The sequence below is a fragment of the Eupeodes corollae genome, chromosome 3 (genome assembly GCF_945859685.1).
Source record: "Eupeodes corollae chromosome 3, idEupCoro1.1, whole genome shotgun sequence".
Taxonomy (NCBI): Eukaryota; Metazoa; Arthropoda; class Insecta; order Diptera; family Syrphidae; genus Eupeodes; species Eupeodes corollae.
In genome coordinates, this window is record NC_079149.1 from 77,928,255 (window position 1) to 77,948,423 (window position 20,169).

The 20,169-nt window shown below is 32.2% G+C and overlaps 2 protein-coding genes across 11 annotated transcripts in view; one reads left to right on the top strand and one right to left on the bottom strand.

Moving 5' to 3' along the window:
* Positions 1-3,977: 3,977 nt before the first annotated feature.
* On the top strand, positions 3,978-5,996 carry LOC129949567 (catalase-like). Its single transcript, XM_056061110.1, has one exon. It carries the CDS (start codon positions 4,227-4,229, stop codon positions 5,742-5,744), a length of 1,518 nt encoding a protein of 505 aa, XP_055917085.1. The 5' UTR covers positions 3,978-4,226; the 3' UTR covers positions 5,745-5,996.
* A 6,103-nt stretch (positions 5,997-12,099) lies between these two features.
* Positions 12,100-20,169, bottom strand: part of LOC129951965 (major facilitator superfamily domain-containing protein 6) — a 39,539-nt gene continuing 31,469 nt past the window's right edge. For all 10 annotated transcript variants that reach the window (XM_056064362.1, XM_056064356.1, XM_056064358.1 and 7 more), the window contains 3 exons: positions 16,705-16,850; positions 16,486-16,644; positions 12,100-13,936 (listed from right to left, as the gene is read on the bottom strand). In XM_056064362.1, the coding sequence (XP_055920337.1) occupies positions 12,707-13,936; positions 16,486-16,644; positions 16,705-16,850 (1,535 nt within the window). In that variant the 3' untranslated portion in view covers positions 12,100-12,706. The remainder of the gene's footprint in view (positions 13,937-16,485; positions 16,645-16,704; positions 16,851-20,169) is intronic.

Here is a 20,169-nt window from a genome sequence, read left to right on the forward strand (position 1 = left end):
AATTTGACAAATCGGAACCATTACAATAACTTCCTATGGGAAATTTATAAATTAAATTTGATTAACTTCAAGCTAAAAAAAAGTAACATTCCAATATTCCGAAGCTAATTTTTGTTGGTGGATTTTCTTGGTTAGGTGAAAGACAAATTCATTATTTCCTAGACATAAAAAACACTAATTGGTCATCATTCAAATCAAAAATTAAAAGGAGCCTTCAAAATAGTACCACAAACCTTGAAAGCGTGACTTGTAAAGGTGATGTCGATTTTATAATACAAAACTTTACGCAAGCTATCACTTCTTTGGTTGATGAAACTATTCCCAAAAAAAAACAAAAAATTTATTTAAAAAACTTCAATACATACCTTAGAACTTATTAAAGTTAGAAACATTCATCGAAAAAGTTGGCAAAATTAGCGTCAAGCCTTCTCTCGATCAATTGCTTCCCATTTTAATAAACGCATTGCTGAATAGATACAAATCCATCGTATTAGAGAATGGAACACAAAAATGAGCGTTATGGAAAAAAATCAAAACCATTCTGGAACATAGTAAAATTAATTAAGAACAAAAACCGTAAAATACCATTTTTGAAGGGTTCTTCTACAACCTTTGTTACAGGTTTTGAGATAGCAAATCTATTTTGTACTAGTTTTTCCAAAAATCACTTAGTTTCTCAGAATTTGGAGGACTTTGTAACTTATGAACTTGTAACTAAAATAATTGAAAGATTCGATACTACAAATGGAATAACTCCTCCTAATGCATTTGTAGAAGAAGGAAATGTAAAAAATGTAATAAAAATGTTGCAAACTCGAAAGAAAAGAGGTCTGGACAAAGTAAAAAATAGTTATTTAAAACAACTGCCTTACGTTGGAATTAAGTATTTAACATTTATAATATTATTATTTAAAACAGCTGCATTACGTTGGAATTAAGAATTTAACATTTATAATATATGCATGCCTTAAATTGCAATACTTCCCTCAATGTTGGATAAAATCAATGGTTGTCCCTGTGCTTAAGGCTAGAAAACCTCCAGATAATCCTGAAAGCTACAGACCAATCAGTTACTGAGGGACATAAGTAAAGTTTTTGAAAAAAATACTGAAACAACTGATTTTAAAAGTTATTTCAGATAAGGAAATTCTCCCCGATATACAATTTGGCTTCCGGAGGTCTCACAGCACATCTCACCAGATTAAACGAATTTGCAATCATATTCTAGACCTTCGTTCCCGTGGTCAATCAACGGGCATTATATTGTTAGACATCGAAAAGGTTTGATTCCGTATGGCACAATGATATTAAATATAAAACGATCCAATTCGACTTTTCGTTGTATTTGCGTAAAATTGTTCAGAGTTTCTTATCCGATAGATGTTATCAAGTTCATGCAAACGTGATATTTCTAGGTTGTTATTTGTCAATTTCGGCGTCCCCCAAGGCTCAGTACTTGGTCCGGCCGTGTACAATATTTACACTTCGGATTTTCCAAGTCTACCGCAATATGAATCAGCAATTTTCGCTGAAGACACTGCAGTATTTTCATCACATTATTATTATTATTATTACTATTATTATTATTATTATTATTATTATTATTATTATTATTATTATTATTATTATTATTATTATTATTATTTTTATTTATTTATTTGTTTATTTTTTTAAATTTATTATGTGTTAATTTATTTATCAATTCTTGATTATGTTTTTATTCAATTATTTGGTTGTTAAATTATTTAATTTTTCCTTTTCCATTTTTCTTTATCTACTTATTTATTTTGCTGATACATTATGTTTCTACATTTTAATTATTTATTGTTATTCTCTAAGTGTTTTATGTAAATTAAATTTACTTTTTCTGTTCTTTTCAAATTTTCATAAATATTTATTATATTTTTTTTTCTCCCAAGATAAGTTTTCAGTTGTAAGATATAATTATGAAATCTCTGAATTGTAAAATGAGCGGTCATATTGAAAATATTTTGTATGTAATAAGGAAACTAACTAAATTTTAAAAACTGAAATGGTTTAACGGATGCAATGGTTTAGCCCTAGAAACCATTGAACATTTCTGTGTAAATGAAAATGCAGACACTGAAGCAAAGACATTGATAGTAAAGACATCACTTTGAAAATTTCATTAGATGAATCTGATGATAAAGATGCATCCCTTAAGATCGTCTTTGTTGCACATTCTAATCAGGAGAAGTGTGGAAAATGTGGAAAAAATGTATCATAGTTTTAAGTTGAAAAATGGATTTGAAAAAAAGACTCCTTGGACACAATTTTTTTAATCAGGAAATTTTGATTTTCGATACATCATTCTTTTAGTTACCTATCATAGTAAAAAAGTAATGAGAGCTTTAAATTGAAAAATGCATTTAAAGATTATTAAAATACGTCTGTCAAGCAGAAATCCTAAAATAAAACGTCTTTGAGACACTTTTGTGAAATCATGAAATTTGTTTCTAATTTTTTGATGTACCTATCACTCATGTGGTTCTTTTCTTTTCGCCCTCAAAATTGAAAATATAACCATTTTCGACCCCGACCACAACTGAAAAAAAAACTGCTAGACGGTTGAATTTGATATAATGGCGCTTACATCTACACCACAAAGAATTTTGGTTATCACTCTACTCCCAAAATGTGTTACCGGCTCTAGGTCTATTAAATTTTAACGCAATTCAAACAATGTTGAAATTCTTTTAAAATAGTACAGTAGTTCAATTGCTTATTGAATAACAAACACTTACATGTATTGGAAGCAGAATAAAAATAATTGTCCGCACTAAAACGCATGTTAAACTTAACAATTACAATTATAAGTATTTTTTCTCTTTTATAATACTTTATAAATGATAGTAAAATTATTACAATCTTTGTTTAAAAAAAATTATAAGGCTATGAAGATACAGCTTTTAGTAATTTTGCCTTTATATATACAGTTATTTAAATAATAAAATTAAATTTGTATAAGTGGAGTTTTTAATACATTAATTAATGTTATTTTTGACTTAAGTGATTTTACCAAAACAACTCTTACAGTTTTTCATTTACTACATATCCTAAGATATTATTAGGTCTGTTTAACAGTTGTGTTTTTGTTTGTATTCTTTTTTTAATTACTAAATATGGTAAAACATAAACATCTTGAGTCAATATAAGAAATGTAAACGCAGAAAAAGTTGTATAAAAAATATCTTAAGTTGAAATAAGCGATTTTACTTTTCTTTTTTAAATTTAAATCGAACATAAAATCAACTCAAGATATTTTACTAAAAGAAAACAAAATTTTTTGTGGATAGAATATATAAAAAAAAGAATAATATCTAAAATAACTTAAGTCGACTTAAGAGACTTTACCTTTTGAGCATAGAAATAATATTGACTTTAAATATCTAAATTACTGCATGAATAACACGAAGAGACATCAATTTATTATTCAATGAACTTCTTGGGCGCTGAGTAACATAGCTACGGCTCTGTTGAGTTGAGTTAAGTTCTAAATACATAACCAAATAAAATAACATTGTATTTGTACTCAACTCACACGTTAAAAAGAGCCACACAAATCACACTCATCGCTATAATTCAATATATAAATATCATCATTTGTTTGTTTTCTTTTTTAATAAAATATATTTGAATACATACACTAAAATAAATGCTTATTTTTCATGATATGATATAAATTAAAACATCAGTAATGATAAGCTAAAATCATTATAAATTTTGTGCTAATTTAGAAATCAAAAATCACTCATTATTATTTTCTTTCCTTTATCTACTACAAGCTGAGAACCTGCATGCATTCACATATTAACAAAAATGTAGGTAAAGTATATTATTATGCTAGAGAAAACAACAAGTCATGTTCGTGTCATGACCATGAGGGAAAAGATAGCGAGAAGGGAGAATAGAGAGCTCCAAAAAGTTTAGTTGGTCGATGCCCAGCTCGAGCCCAAGGCACTTTGCACTTGGAAAGATATTTTTCAATCTAATACCCACAGTAGTCGCTTGCTTTGCTTTCGAGAGAACGGTTGTTATTTTTTTCAATTATTAATAAATAATAAAAAACATAGTTAGTTTATTACATCAAAAGATTGAGATAAATTCAAAACAATAGTTTTTATTTTCTTTATTGAATTTACCATATTTGTACACTGTTATTTTGTAAATCTACTGCAGAGAGATAAATAATTAAAAACAAAGTCATGGCTGATAAAGATATAGCAGCAAACCAGTTGGAAGACTATAAAAAGACCGCAGGTGACGCTATTCCAACGGTAACTACAGGATTTGGTGCACCAATTGGCATTAAAGATGCTAGTTTAACGGTGGGTCCGAGGGGGCCTATACTTTTAGAAGACATTCAATTAATTGATGAGCTTGCCCATTTTGATCGGGAACGAATTCCTGAACGGGTTGTTCATGCTAAGGGAGCTGGAGCTTTTGGTTATTTTGAAGTAACCCATGACATAACGAAATACTGCGCAGCAAAGGTATTTGAAAGTGTAAACAAGCGCACTCCAATAGCAGTACGGTTTTCAACGGTCGGCGGGGAGAGCGGATCAGCTGATACTGTACGAGACCCCAGAGGATTTGCAGTTAAATTCTACACTGATGACGGAATTTGGGATCTTGTTGGCAACAACACACCGGTGTTTTTCGTAAGGGATCCAATACTATTCCCAAGTTTTATCCATACGCAAAAGAGAAATCCACGAACACATTTAAAAGATCCAAACATGGTGTGGGATTTCTTTTCTCTACGTCCAGAAACTAGTCATCAATTTGCAATTCTGTTCTCTGATAGAGGTATCCCCGATGGTTACCGTCACATGAATGGCTATGGATCACATACTTTTAAATTGATCAATGCTGATAACGTACCATTTTATTGTAAGTTCCATTATAAGACCGACCAAGGAATTCGTAATTTGGACGTGAAGCGCGCTGCGGAACTTTCTGCATCAGACCCAGATTATAGTATCAGGGATTTATATAATGCAATTGCAGCAGGAAATTTCCCAAGTTGGACAATGTACATTCAAGTTATGACCTTTGAGCAAGCTAAAACATACAAAGATAATCCATTTGATGTTACCAAGGTATGGTCGCACAAGGATTTCCCATTGATTCCAGTTGGAAAATTGGTGTTGAATCGCAATCCAACTAATTATTTTGCTGAAGTCGAACAAATTGCATTTGCCCCATCTCACTTGGTGCCAGGAATTGAACCTTCTCCAGATAAAATGCTACAAGGAAGACTCTTTTCCTATGGAGATACACATCGTTATCGACTTGGAGCTAACTATTTACAGCTGCCAGTGAATTGTCCATATCGTGTGCCAGTGAAAAACTACCAACGTGATGGTGCAATGTGCTTTACTGATAATCAAGACGGTGCTCCAAATTACTATCCGAACTCATTTTCCGGCCCCGAGGAATCTCAACGTGCAAGAAATTTACGAACTAGATTTTCAACAACGGGAGATGTCGACCGTTACTACAGTGGAGATCTTGATAATTTCTCTCAAGTTACCAACTTTTATGTTAATGTTCTTTCATGTGATGAAAAGAGAAGGTTGGTAGAAAATGTCGCTGCTAGTTTAAGTGGAGCTATTCCGGCGATCCAGGCAAGGGCGGTGAAAAACTTTACTCAAGTACATCCTGATCTTGGGTCACAGCTTACTAAGGAATTGCAGCTATTGAGTTCAGCTAAAATGTAATGTTTTTTTTAATAGTTAGAGCGGTCAAATAATACAAAAAAAAACGATAATGTTAATTAGTTAAACAATAAATTAACGTACGTACGTTTTAACATTTATGTTTTAATAATATGTAGATATTTTATTCGTATGTATGAATGTATGTAGATGATAATATGATAACACGTGGAAAGGGTATATTTTTTAAAGGGTATTTATATATATTAAAAGGCTCTGGTTCAAAAATAAAAACTTTATTAACTAAATGTAAAATGCTTTTTTTTTTAAACATGTGAGACATTGATGCTTGATTGATTGATAAAAAGTCCCAAAATACGCAATTGAGGAAACATTTTTTGAACATGCACAAAATCCAAAGCATAATTAACGATTTTTTTATAAAAAATATATAAAATAAACACCAATCTTTTTAATAAAAAAACCGAACTATTTTATTATAAAAGTTAACAAAGAAACAATATTATTAAATAATAAAAAGTTTTGTGAGATAAATTTTCAAGCATTCTATTCATCACATAACAATTAAAAAACTACCTAAATAGCTTCATAGTAAAAAAAAATTAAAAATACATCTCTGAGTATGTACATACATATACTATGTAAGTAAGGTATTAATTATTAATAAGTAAAGTTTTCACAGAAACAAACTTAAAGATGGAATTGCATTTTTTATTGGCTCCTCAAGAGCAACAGTAACAAAGGCAGAGGCAGTATCATCGGTCTCTGAACTCACAAGAGCTTTGACGAGATCTGTCCTCTGAATCAGACGATGAGGGCGACGAATTTCTGCTATGCTATTAAGCCAATAGCATACGAGAAATTCGTCGGTAGATTGTTGGTTCCTCGAAAGGAGTCAGTTAAATTTTCTTGAATGGGATGGGAAACCACCGGTTTTGTTGTTTTGTTTTTTACTTTCCGATTAAAATGTATGTATATTCGATCGCTCAACACATCTGATAGCTGTCAACATCTCAAAAGTATGCAATCAAATTTAATTTGTTTTGAAGCATAAACAAACAAAAACGAAATGCAATACAGGGGCCAGATTCTGTAATAAACGAAACGAAAGCGATCGTCCGTTTTTCAAAAATGAAAGAAATTGTGCGAAAACGATATTTGACATTTTCGTTTCTGCATCAAATTCAACAAAATGTGATTTCATATTTCTAGGATGTCGACAGCTATCAAATATCTCGAAAGATGGGATGTAAAATTTTATCGATATGTAGAACTTGAGCAAATCGATAGAAAGAAGTAAGACATTAAGTGATTAAAGTATAAAATGAATAAAAACTAAGAAAAAAGCAAGTAGCTTATCTTTTAAGTATTTCAACTTTAATTTCGGTGACTGTTAAGTAAAACTACATAAATATTAAGATTGAAGTAAAATTGAATAGTGTTAGAAGACTATTATTGTGACAGATTGTTTTTGAATTATTTGTTTTGAAAGAAATATTTGTTTACTTGTCTTGTAATGTAAGTATTTATAAAAAAATTAAAATAATGTTCTTTTATTTTTTGTAAAGGACTTAAAGCAAGCTTCAGACAGCCTTACTTACCGAAAAAGAAAACAGGAACTTTAAGATGCTATACAAAACAACGAGTTTAAGTCTTAGTTCGTTTTTGTGATCCAATACCATTGTGACCTTAATAAAATATTACATATTATTTTGTTTATTTTATGAAGAGATTTTTTTATTGTTTTCTGATAAATGTACATATGTACCTGTACCTTGTACATATGTACAGTTGTGTTCAAAAAAATAGGAGTGACTAATTTTTAAAAATAAAATCACAATTCAATAGTTAACTAAGTTATTTTTATTTACTTTTTCTTTTGTACAAGGTAGGAAATTCGGTCATGTGTTAATTATGCTTATTAACTATTTTGCTTTAAACAAATAAGATAGTAAAAACATAAATTTTCTTAAAATTAGTCAGTAAGGAACTGTTCAAAATAATAGGAGTATTTCATTTCAAGTATAAAAAAAGGAAGCAAATGATCAAACTTAACATTATTTTTTCAGTACTTTGTTGAAAAACCTTTGTTTTTTATGATCGCTGCACATCTACGCGGCATTGAGTCGACTAGGGTCCGACAGCGCTCAATTGGTATTTGATGCCATGCTTCCTGAACTGCGTCCCACAATTGCCGCGAATTCGAAGGTCTCCGCTGGGAAACACCCTTTTTGACATCTGCCCATAAATTTTCTATATGATTAAGGTCAGGCGACTGAGCTGGCCACTGCATAACCTCAACCCCATTGACACGAAACCACTCCTTAGCAGACTTACTCGTATGTTTCGGGTCGTTGTCTTGCTGGAATACCCATTTTAACGGCATATTCCATTCCGCATGAGGCAGCATCACATTGGACAAGACATCCACATAAACCCGCTGATCCATTGTGCCAATTATTTGATGTATGGGGCCAATACCACTATAAGAGAAACTGCCCCATGCCATCACCTTAGCACCTCCATGCTTTACAGTTTTAACGGTGTACTGGGGCTTATATGCGGAATTTTCTGGACGTCGTACATATTGCCTGGAACCTGTTCCACCAAACAAAACAATTTTTGTCTCATCAGTCCACAAAATGTTTCGCCATTTCTCTAAAGGCCAGTTGGCATGTGTTTTTGCGAATTGTAGGCGTGCTGCTACATGCTTTTTTGTCAGCATGGGCACTTTTCGCGGACTTCTTGCGGTTAATTTATTTTCTAACAATCGCCTTCTTATAGTTAAACTACTAACTGACAGTCCAAGATCTTCCCTGATCATCTGGGAGGAAGCAAAGGGATCTTTTCGACTGAACCGAGCGATGCGACGATCCTCCGTTACAGTTGTTTTTCGCTTCCTACCTCGGGTTTCGGATTTTTCTTTGTATTTCATGGCGTTAGCGATCATCTGGTCAGAGCATTCTAACAGTAACTTAATTTCTTTATATGTTTTGCCTTCATTTCGAAGTTTTTTAATTAATTGACGCTTTTCGTTGGTGCAATGCCTTCCTCGGCCCACTAAATAATCAAATGTGTGGAAATAAACGATGTTTCAACTTTTAAATATTCCTAGTTCAATTTTCATACTTACTTTTATTTTTTTTTTGAATTTTTTTTATTTTATTGCTTTTAAAACGTGAAATCTTACCCACACTCCTATTTTAATGAACAGCCCAATTGGGAGTAATAAACATTTAAATTGTGGTTATGAATGCAAATGTGCATGAATTGCAAACCAATTTATTGTGTTATCATACTCAAGGTGCCGTTATATTTACCGGAAGAGAAATGAGTTGTTCACCACTAAACACATGTTAAAAAAACAACTTAGACAAATTTTGTAAGAGCACTCCTATTTTTTTGAACACATCTGTATATGCAATGTGAATGAATCCGAAAAATCTTTAAGATTTCTTCTTACCCCTCGAAAGTTCAAAGACTCCTCATTTTACTCTTTTGTATCACTCAAAAATGCAAAATATTCAAATATATATTTCTTATTTATCCATTTAAAAAGAAAGGCGTCAAAGAAAATGCTGTCGTTTATTTTTTTCGCATGTACGAACGAAAAATTGTACTAATTTGTTCGCCTTAAAACTAGTAACACAAAATTAGGAAATTCATTTTTTATATAAATTATTTACATATACAAATTAAAAAAAAAATCACTTCTTGAAAAAAACACACAAAAACATTACAGGGCTTTCTGCTATTGCTCATCTTCCAGAAACTCTTCAGCTTCAGCCAACAAGTCCAATTTTTTTTCTGAAAGTTTTTTTGTCGTCGATAGTTAAAGTGTTCTACTTGTTGAGCAATGCCCTGGAAAAATGTCTCCATCGTCTTCTTCTTCATCCACGGCAGCATCAAAGTATCGCTTCCTTGATTTTCTTCTTTTAGACCTCGAAGCTTCGGAATTCGAAGGACCTGGCATATTCAATGGTGCTTGGGAACACAGGGTTCCATCATAACCGCCAACAATGTCTATAATTTCTTGCGTTCACCTCAACCTGACTTGTATCCTCGCTGTAGGTCCCACAGTCAGTCACTTTAAAACAAACAAAATTAATACATGAAAACATAAAAGAAGGGAATAAACAAAATATACTCAGCTGGAACCTTTAGGTAAGGAATAAGGAACAGCAAGCTTTGGAAATAGACCCATTAAATATTGCCCGAGTAACCTGAACCACTCGTAACATAGCTCTCTAACTTGAATTAGCTTCGGAACTGATTTTCTCAGAGAACACCAATTTTTTGACATTCTTCCACTGCAAATATATTTTAATGATATATATTGAGTATTTATATTTATGTATTAGACAAATCTACTTACCTCATCTGCCCAGAATACAGGATATGTCCTCCCATGCAGCCTGTCTTTGATAATTATTGCTGTAATCAGGGTCATTGTTCGCATAATGACAAATATGATTCTTTACTTCCATAATAAGTTTTGTCTCGAACTCCTTGTGTTCCTGCTTATTATAGTTTTTTCCTATTTGGTTCATTTTTATGAAAAACAATACATTGAATCAAATCAAGTCGTACTCACGATCTATGTATTTTGTTTGTTAATAAATTATCTCCAACAGTAAACAAAGAGTAGATAAAATAAACAAACGGGCAAAGTTTTTTCTGATTAAAATGTAGCCGAACAATTTTTTCTGACAGAAATCTGTGAAATTGAGTGAAATTGAAACACAAATCCGTTTAACGATTCTTTTAACTTTTGAGCATAAAATTATAAGCTGTTCAGGAAAATGAATTTCCGTCCGGAAAATAGAAAAATACATTTTTAGAGAAAAAAATGCGCAATAACACTTACACCTCAAAAAAAGTTTTTGTGATTCCCGATCGATCAGTATATAATTTTCATTTATAATCTACTCGTAAGGGAAACATAGTCAAATATTGATTACAAAAATTTTCCGGGTCGATTTCAATGATTGCTTTAACTGGCGCCTTAATATGGTTTTTGAACAATTTCTTTCGTTTTGAAAAACGAACGTCCTCATGCATTCCTAAACTTTTGTTTTAAACACCAAACTTATTGCTTATATCTTCAATTCATTTAACTTCATTTAAGAATGCTTAAATCATTGTAATAAAACTAAAAGCAAAACAATAAATGCATTTTATTCATTTAATAGTGTGATATTGTAACAAAACAAAATCAAACCAGAATTTAGTTGAAATGCCTTTATTTGATTAACAATGTTAACTTTGGAGGTATAGCTTTAACTGATGACTAACCCTGCAAGGGTTTGGACCATTCTTTGCTCCGGTTGGAAATCTGTTGCAATCTTACGCAATATCTGGTGATTATAGGTGAATATTTATCATTTTTGGACAGTTGTAGCAACCAAGATCGCGCTTTGTAAGCTTTGCGCTTGGGTCATGGTATCGGTTTCTTGGTGAAATTTGAAATTATTTTTAATCTCTTAGTTTTGAGGATGGCCAAGTAAATGTGCTGGTCCATTTTTTTCTCAGTAAAATGTTCGTTTCTAACTTCCAATGCACTGCCATGCCATTTTTTTTAGCTCCGTTGGGTTTACACAAATCATTAACCCTGCCACCCGATCCTACGCGAATGTGGAATGCCTTACCACACTCTGTCTTTCCTAGTCATTGCAATATTCGGGAATTCAAAACCAATGTGCACCAATGTCGGGTACGCTATAAGAAAACTGCGAAAATCTGTGGAAAACTTTCATATTATTTTGGTGGATACAAACGACGAAACATAAGGACACATTTTCGAAATAAAAAAAATTCGAGAAGTGGAAATTGTTTTAAAACAGATTAAGTTGATATTAAAGGTGAAATAATAAAAATAGCAACTTCAATGATTATGATAAATAAATAAAAGGTAATTGTATTCTATTTCTAGTTTTTGGTTGTTTTTAATTGAATAATTTATTTAATTTTTGTAATAAATTAAGTTTGAGTTGCACTATTTTTCTTTTTATGATACCAATAAACAAAACGTATGTGTGCATGTAATATTTACATACTTATGGATTATTAGCGATATGATCCCGTAACAGACTTCCGTTGATAGCTATGCACATTGTACCGATAAATCTCTCAAGATACGGGGCAACGTTCAATCGTTTCTGGTAATACGATAAAAACCTTTAAGTATCGTTATTAGCAAAGAAGTTTTCGTTTTAATTTTCAATACCTTACTGTCCAAAATCTCGCATGGTTTTGTTGTCCTTAAAGTGCAGAAGTTTGCCTACCCATTTTGCACTGATTTGAATGTTGATGCAGACAAATACTAACAATAATGTCAGATTTCAAAATTGGATTGATCCTAAAGTGCATATTCATATTGTTGACTTATGAAGAAAACTCTTGTCTATTTTGACTGTTGTTTAAAATTTTATTTTGCTTCTTAAAAATAAAGGTCATAGTTTTTAAATGAAATGTTGCATTCTTATTTTTATAAATTTCTTATAATAAATATAACAATAGTTTTACTTTAATTTATGTGTTAGATGAAGTTTGGTAGGTAAGTTCATAATTTTGGACTGAAATTTAAAATTACTTACAAATTAATACACTTTAACTATCTATCATATTGTTACCTTTGCAAGCAATACATTTATTTAAGATACTAGCTTAATTATAACACCCATACATCCCTTTATGTACCTATTATAAATGTAAAAAATGTTTGGCCCGTACAAAATGTTTTATTTTTTACACAATAATTAATAACGTCATATTAAAGCTATGTAGTTTTTCCTTCTCAATAAGTCTTTATAGTTACTTTTGTATTTATTTGTTTACAAAAAAAAGTTATCTGTGTATAAAATATAATTTTTCTGCTATGTACACATCCCCATACATAATGTACATTGATTCTTGATTAATATATAATGCGTAAATTGTTTACAAAACTACAAGCAGTATCTAATTTTTTGACCATGTTTAATAAACATTTAAATGTAGTACATTTACGATTTTTGCATGTCCTTCATTTCAACGGGAAGTTGGTATTCAGCTTTTGGTAGGTACTGCTTGTGTTTTGCAGCAGGTCGAATGAGTATATGTGCAAAGCAGGTTACCAAGGCCACTCCAGAAAACATCTGGAAGCTTCTTCGTCCTCCAAAGCGTTTGTATAGTTGTCCCCCGATAAGTGAACCAATAGCAAACCCTAATCCATCATCCATTCCTGCTACTAAGCCCTGAACTGTGGCTGATGTTCCGGCTGGTGCTACAGCTGATGCATAAGCTACAATACAAGTATAACACAAAGCATAGGTACAACCTTGCATCACCATCTCAATCGGTACCAACCACCATGGATTTACTATCAAAGAAATCAATCCGAGTCTTATAAAGTACGTAAAGAAGCACAAGCTCAGACAGTGCACATATCCAATTTTTTTCAAAATCTTTCCGCTAAATAGAAAGATTGGAATTTCTCCACAGAGACATTCAGCCGCAACTACACATCCTTCGATAAGTTTTATTTGCTCCATGTAGCCTGTTTCTAGAGCAACGTCTTCGAGATGCCAAAACATGAAATAAATTATGAAAGAATCAATAATTCCAGCGATTGTTGTGAAGACCAAAAAAATTGCAATCGATTTTTTTGATAGCAAATTCCAAATGTCTTGAAAGATGGTGTCCGATGATGAGAAGTTTGGCAACTTTAGCTTCGTCACACTGAGGAGATCAAACCCACTAAACACAAGCATAACCACCAGAGCTGGAATAAAACTTTTAACAGTTTCAACAGTCCAAATGTCAACAAAGATTCCAGCTAACAGAGCGGTGAAGCCGAATCCAATTGTACCCCAAACTCTTTGGCCTCCGTACTGCATGTCATCTCCTTCAAGAACATCAAAGCAAATTGCATCACTGATTGAGTTAGTTACATTAAAGCCGATAGTTCCGAGACACAAAAGGATGACAAAAATCCAAAAAGTCGAACTTTTGTAGAGACAGTGGGGGGAATCAAGATGGTCAATTTTACAGGTAGCTTGAACTTTGTTGAATGTTGAAAGATTGCCTGATTTATGGCAAACGTCATGAAAAATGTTTTCATTCAGCATTGTGTTGTTGGAAGTTGAATCATTAGTTGCACGAGTTATATACAACGGTATTGTTGTAAGATCAACTTCTTTTGCGTTACATAGAAGACGGCGTGTCGTTTTACACTCCGCATTATTGTCGAAAACCTGAAAAGAACAGAACTTAAGTATTTTCTTTAACAAAGAGGATATACAGATACAAAGGAAAGAAATATGAGACCTTGGGTCTTGAAATACACCTTTTGAAAAATATATGTAAAAGGAGAAAGAAAATTATCAAATCTGATGGAAGAAATTTGAATGAATGTCAGTAACATGCCCTGCACCACCAAAACTTTTTTCAACTTTTCCGAAATCGAAACATTTTCACACTCCAAACAATCAATAAACAATAGGCGGTTCTAAAATGTAAGTTAAAAGTTTATCATAATGGATGTTTGAGTATTTTTTTTCATGATGGAAAATATCTAGAAAATTGGAATCAGGTATTATTTATTATTTTGTATTTATCATTAACTGATTTTTAAAAGCTATAAAACATTTCAATACGTTTACCATTAGCACTTCTTCATGAAGTTAAACTGATGAAAACTCAAAAGGGTCTCAATTTAAAAGCAAAGAAAACTCGATCATTTTGTTGCTGCATCCATCAAACAACACGCATTTTCTATTCCTTGAAATGTATCTATGTAAATGACTGCAAACAAAGGCAAAATTATAGTCCCTAAAACAAAACATCTGGCATGACAGAAACTGACAGCATCGAAATGCAACTTCAAAAATGAAAGGGTAGGCTAGTGTCTAGTATGTTGACTGGCCCAAAATATAATACAAACAAATAAATTGGGGCGCAATAGACCGGTGAGAACTAGGACCTAGTGACTTACAACTCTCGAGCATTTTTTTGTGCGAGTACTGTTGTCAGTTCTCAGCCGAATCCAAAAGGCTAATTTGAGAAAGCACTTTTCATCATAAGAATTACTCTTGGAGAATTTGTCAATTCCTCGCAAGAGGCAGTACCCGTGAAAAAAAAAAACTTTAGATGGCATAAGCAGGGATCGAATCCAAGACTTGGGTATGTTAATTTTAGAAAGAAAATTAATTTTACATCAAACATTTCTTAGGAACTGAATTCAATTATCAATTAGTAAATTTAAAGTTCATAGATGAAAAATTATTTTCTTCTTTTCTGTGAAGTTTCACTTGCCATAAACTTTTATAAAAAGCACATATGCTTAGTTTTGGGACACCTATTATAAATTTTGTTTTTGTTTTTGTATATTGTATGCGCACTCAAGGGGATATGATATATGAATACCCTTATAATGATTATACACAGTGCGAGCTGTTATTAATGGAGGATATGATTAGAAAGGAGATGCACATTGGTTTCTAATGTCTGCATATTGTAATGAGTTTGAAATATTGAGTGCGACATTTGTGTAGTGCGACTAAATAAATACGTCTGAAATTGTGCTCAAGGGTAAACTGCTGAGCTTTCCTAGAAGAACGGGTATTATGGTTGAATTCTTTGAGGGGAGAAATGCAAATGGCTATTTCATTAGAACATTGCTTATGGAAGTAGCGATAAAGTAATGACAGACATGAAACCTTTCGAAAGTGCTCCAAAGGCTGTCCAACAGCCTCAAGTAAGTAGGTAATTGGAGTTTCGGACGGCTATAAGCTATAGCAAAAAACCTCTTGCATTGTCCCAGAAAACATTAAAATCATATACACACAAAATTATGCAGTTATACTTCAAACATCTAAAGTATTGATATAAGATAAAAAAAATAAAGTCATTATTAAGGAACTTCATCCTTTATTAACAAAAAACTAAACAAAAATATTTACAAAAGCCTGCATACGAAATGTGCATAGACATTATAATGGGTTAAAGATCTTTATATTTCGTTGGGTCCCCATAACGGCTAGTAATCGTCTGGGCATCGGAAGGACTAGAATTCTTTCGATATAATTCTCTTGCAAACTTCTTAGCATTGGAGCGCTTTGAATGGTATGTTTTCGGACTTTTAGTAGCAAAATCTTACAAACGTGCTCTTTCTCAATATGCTTTTGATTGAATTATAAACGAAGTTATCGAAGGGTTTTTTGGCAACAGTTCGGTAATGTGAACCAATATTATGTAAGGTTCTTTGTAAGGTGCGTGGATGTACTAATATTTAAGATCTTGTTTTAAGTTCTTTGCTCAATTTCGTTAAATCATTTTTAGGATCTTTGTTAACTTAATTGAAAATAAAGATGACATGCCATTGATTTACAAGTATGTAAATAATTAAAGATGATTTGAACTGTGGATTTGCTTAAATTGAAAATAATTTCTTTGAATACTATTTAAATTTCAATAAAATATTGTTTGAAAAGAAATCCTTTCAGCATCCATCAAGAAAATAATTAACGTGTGTACATTTATTTTGTCAGTGGTTTTTATCTTGTTCAGGTAGTAATTCTTAAAGGTTCCATCGCAGGAACTTTTTCAGCAAACAGAATAAAAAGGATAGAATTCAATATAAAACGTCGTCGTACGTAGAATTTTGTCGGCCATCATGATCATGCCAACATCGAACAAAAATTTGAAAAATGTTATAGAAAAGAAGCTATCGTTTGTTATTATGACACGCATAATTGGAGAGAGAGGGAAAAGAACTTAAAAAGTATTTAAAACTTATCCTTACCTCGGAACCACATTCCCTGAGATCGTTTGCAGTTAATGTTAAGTTAAACTGCTCACTAACATTTATTGAGTGGTTATTTGTAGCTGGAACAAAATAAAAACCAGCAAAGGATAATGTCATTATAAAAATTAGTGATATAAATATGCATTTTCGAAAATTCTGAAAAAAATGAAAAAAAAACATAAGAAAAGTGTTTTAAAAAAATTGATTAACTCTTACAGCAAAATAATCTGCCAAAAAACCGACTACAGGCTTCGCCAAAACATACATTATTGGAAGAACTGATGTGATGTAACCCATTATTTCCGGCTCCACTCCTAACTGTTTACCATAAACAGATATTTGAGGAAGAATGGGTCCCATTGCTATGAATATAAAGATACAAAATAAATGAATGTATATGTAATGTATACACTTGTTAGTATATAAATAAGTTTAAAGAATGATTAAATAAAGACTAGTTTCTTGACTAAGTTCTAAACTAGATGTAGTGATTCTCGGTTTGTTTTTGGAACTTAATTTTGAAAATATTTAGAACTGGAAAATATGTTCACATCTAATTATTTGTATAGTAAAGTTCTAGGAACATTTTGATGAATAAAATTGAGTACTAAGGTGTTTTTGGATATTTTTGTAGCGTTAATTATAACTAATTTTGACTCAAAATTGTAACGTTCTACGAACGAAATAAATAAAAGGTCAGTTCGCGTACCTTCCTAAAACAGTCTAATTTTACGAAAAATTACGAAATATAACTAAATCCTGTTCGCGTACTCAAAAATTTCGTAGTTTTTCGTAATAGAGAAATTCTACAGATATGGTACAAATACTCTTGTTGTATCCCAAACCAGTTCAGCGATGCCTTGATTTTCCCAATCCACAAGAAGGGAAGCACTGAAGTTCCCGGAAAATTACAGAGGAATCTCGTTTTGAACCCTTCGTATAAGATATTTACTTCGATTCTGCTCAGCCGTTTTAATGAATGGATTCACTCTAATATGGCTTCAGATCGGGATACTCTACCGTCTATCACTTTTTGTACTCCCCTCGATTGCTGACTCGCTTCCATAAGAAGCTATTTGCATTCTTCGTTGATTGCAAAGCTGCTTTTGACACCGTGGATCGCAATGCCCTATTTTACAAACTTTACCAGTTATTAATGTCGCTTAAGTTCGGTACAGTATTGGAAAATGTATGCAAGACTACCAAAGCATCAGTGTTGAATGGCCAATGCTTATCAGAGTGGTTCCAAACGAAATCAGGAGTTAGACAGGGCTGTGTACTCAGTCCAAGCTTGTTTGCCCTCTTCATTGATGATATCGTCGAAGCATATTACGGATCCCAGTAAATTCAGGGTCTTCGAAGATGTATCGAAATCAGTTGTTTTATGCGGCACAAGCTTGGGGAGGTCGGAAACATGAACAAGTGGACAAACTGTTAGATTTTACTTTAAACGGACTTTTGACCTTCCTTCGAGTACGCCAAACTACATGATCATTTTGGATTCAGGTCTATCGCCTTTATTTATAAAAACACTCAAGCTGCAGGTCGATTACATTTTTTTTTAAATTTTGAACTGCACTTTCTTTTTTTTAATCTATATAAAGCTATGCTATGCATCATTTTGATTGTTTTAACCAAATTATTGTTAAATAAATCAATCTAAATCTAAAATCGTAAAATAGAACGCTCACGAGGGGGTAAAATATTTACCCAACCTACGAATTTCAGCCCAGGAAATTTCTTTGGGCTGATTTGTAAAAAGTGTCAAACTTACTTAAACTTCAGATAAATTTAATACATTTCTGTCATTTCCAAAGAACAGCAACAATATTGCAATTTTCAAGTTTCAATTTAATCAAGTTTTTTCATAAAAACAATAGACCAGCATGATGTTTGTTTGAAGTTCATGCTGTCTTAATTAAACCATTTACAAAAAAATAAAATTTTAAACACGAAATGCAACGATGATGTTTCAAAATTTATATTTTTTCTGACAGTCAAATTGTAGGAAAAATGTGTTGTTTTCCCGTTCGCTTGGTTTTTTGTAGTTTTGTCTTTTTGTGAGAGAATTTTACAATCACTCTTTAAAATATCTTTTTTTTAAGAATTTCAGTGGTGCAGAAAGTACGCGAATGGACCTAATATCTATCAGTTTTGTTTAAGCTGAAATTTGTGTTAGAATTAAGTGTTGCTATTTTATCTGTTTTTTAATTAAAAATTGTGTTTTATGGGATTTCTATTTAAATTGGTGGTTCGATATATGCATGAACTGCTTTAAAAAAGCCTTTATTTCAATAAAAAAAAATTTAAACTGGGATCACTTAAATTTTCCAGATTCTGGCATTTTGTTTTCTTTAAGAGATACATAAAGGGTCGTTTTACAACTTTATCTGGCCATAAAGTCTATGAAAATATGGAACCTTTGAGACTGTATGTTATTTCTTAATATAATACTAATAACATATCATAACATTTTAAATTTTACAATCCCATTTATATATAAAGGGTGTCCCAAAATTAACGCAAGATATCATCCAATTTTGGCAGAAATAACTGTGTAACCATGTAACTCGCGATATCGAGCACCAGTAACAGTCACTGCTTGACCAGCATCATTTTCAAAAAAATATGGCCCAATTATGCCTCCAGCCCAAAATCCACACCATACAGTCACGCGTTGTGGATGGATTTGTTTTTCGACAATCACATGTGGGTTCTCCGAACCCCAAATGCGGCAATTTTGGCGATTGACAAAGCCATCAAGATGAAAATGTGCTTCATCGCTTAGGATGATTTTGCTCGAAAAATCAGGGTCCATTTGTTGATGTCCAATAATCCATTCAACGAACTCTCTTCTCTGTCCATGGTCATTAGGCTTCAATTGTTGTGTTAATTGAATTTTGTAAGCATGAAGACACAGATCTTTGGTGAGTATACGCTGTAGAGAGTTTCTTGAAATTTGTAATTCTTGTCCACGACGTCGAATTGAGGTTCCTAGATTGTCAGCAACACTCTCACGCACTGCTTCGACATTCACATTTGAACGGCTTGTTTTTGGACGACCAGTGTGTTTGGAGTCTCCAACGGATCCAGTCTCCATGCATTTTTCATTTAATCTCTTCACAGTTGACGAAGTTAAAACACTATCCCGACCATATTTTTTATGAAATTTTCGAACTGCAGCCGCCAAGCTTTCACTATTTTTGAAATATTCTTTAATAATGAAGACACGTTGTTCTATTGTGTAACGCTCCATTTTTAATAACCCTATACTGTTAGCTGTCAAATTGCTTTTTTTCAGGGTTACCAACACTTCACTGCACAAATGGAGGCAAATTCAAATCTTGTGTTAATTTTGGGACACCCTTTATTATACTGTTTCACAAACCATCCTTATACATAATATTCACACAAAATAATTTATTTTACATTGGAATGTACATTCAAAATCATAGTTTTTTCAAATAAAATCCTAAAAATATATAACTTTGCAGGTTAAATGTAATTTTGGTAAAATATTAATCCAAAATCTATTCTTGAAATTAAGTCTTTTGAAGTACAAACATTGCTAAGACGTCTTCTAAGGCTCGTATAAATCGAATTTCCAACTAACAATGAGATGTAAATAATGGTTGAAACAGAAACACGTCTTAGCTTCGGCTTCGTCTGCGTTACGTTGGG

What these genes read in the sequence shown, in the direction of transcription:
- LOC129949567 (XM_056061110.1), top strand. Translation starts at nt 4,227, where the DNA reads ATGGCTGATAAAGATATAGCAGCAAACCAGTTGGAAGACTATAAAAAG.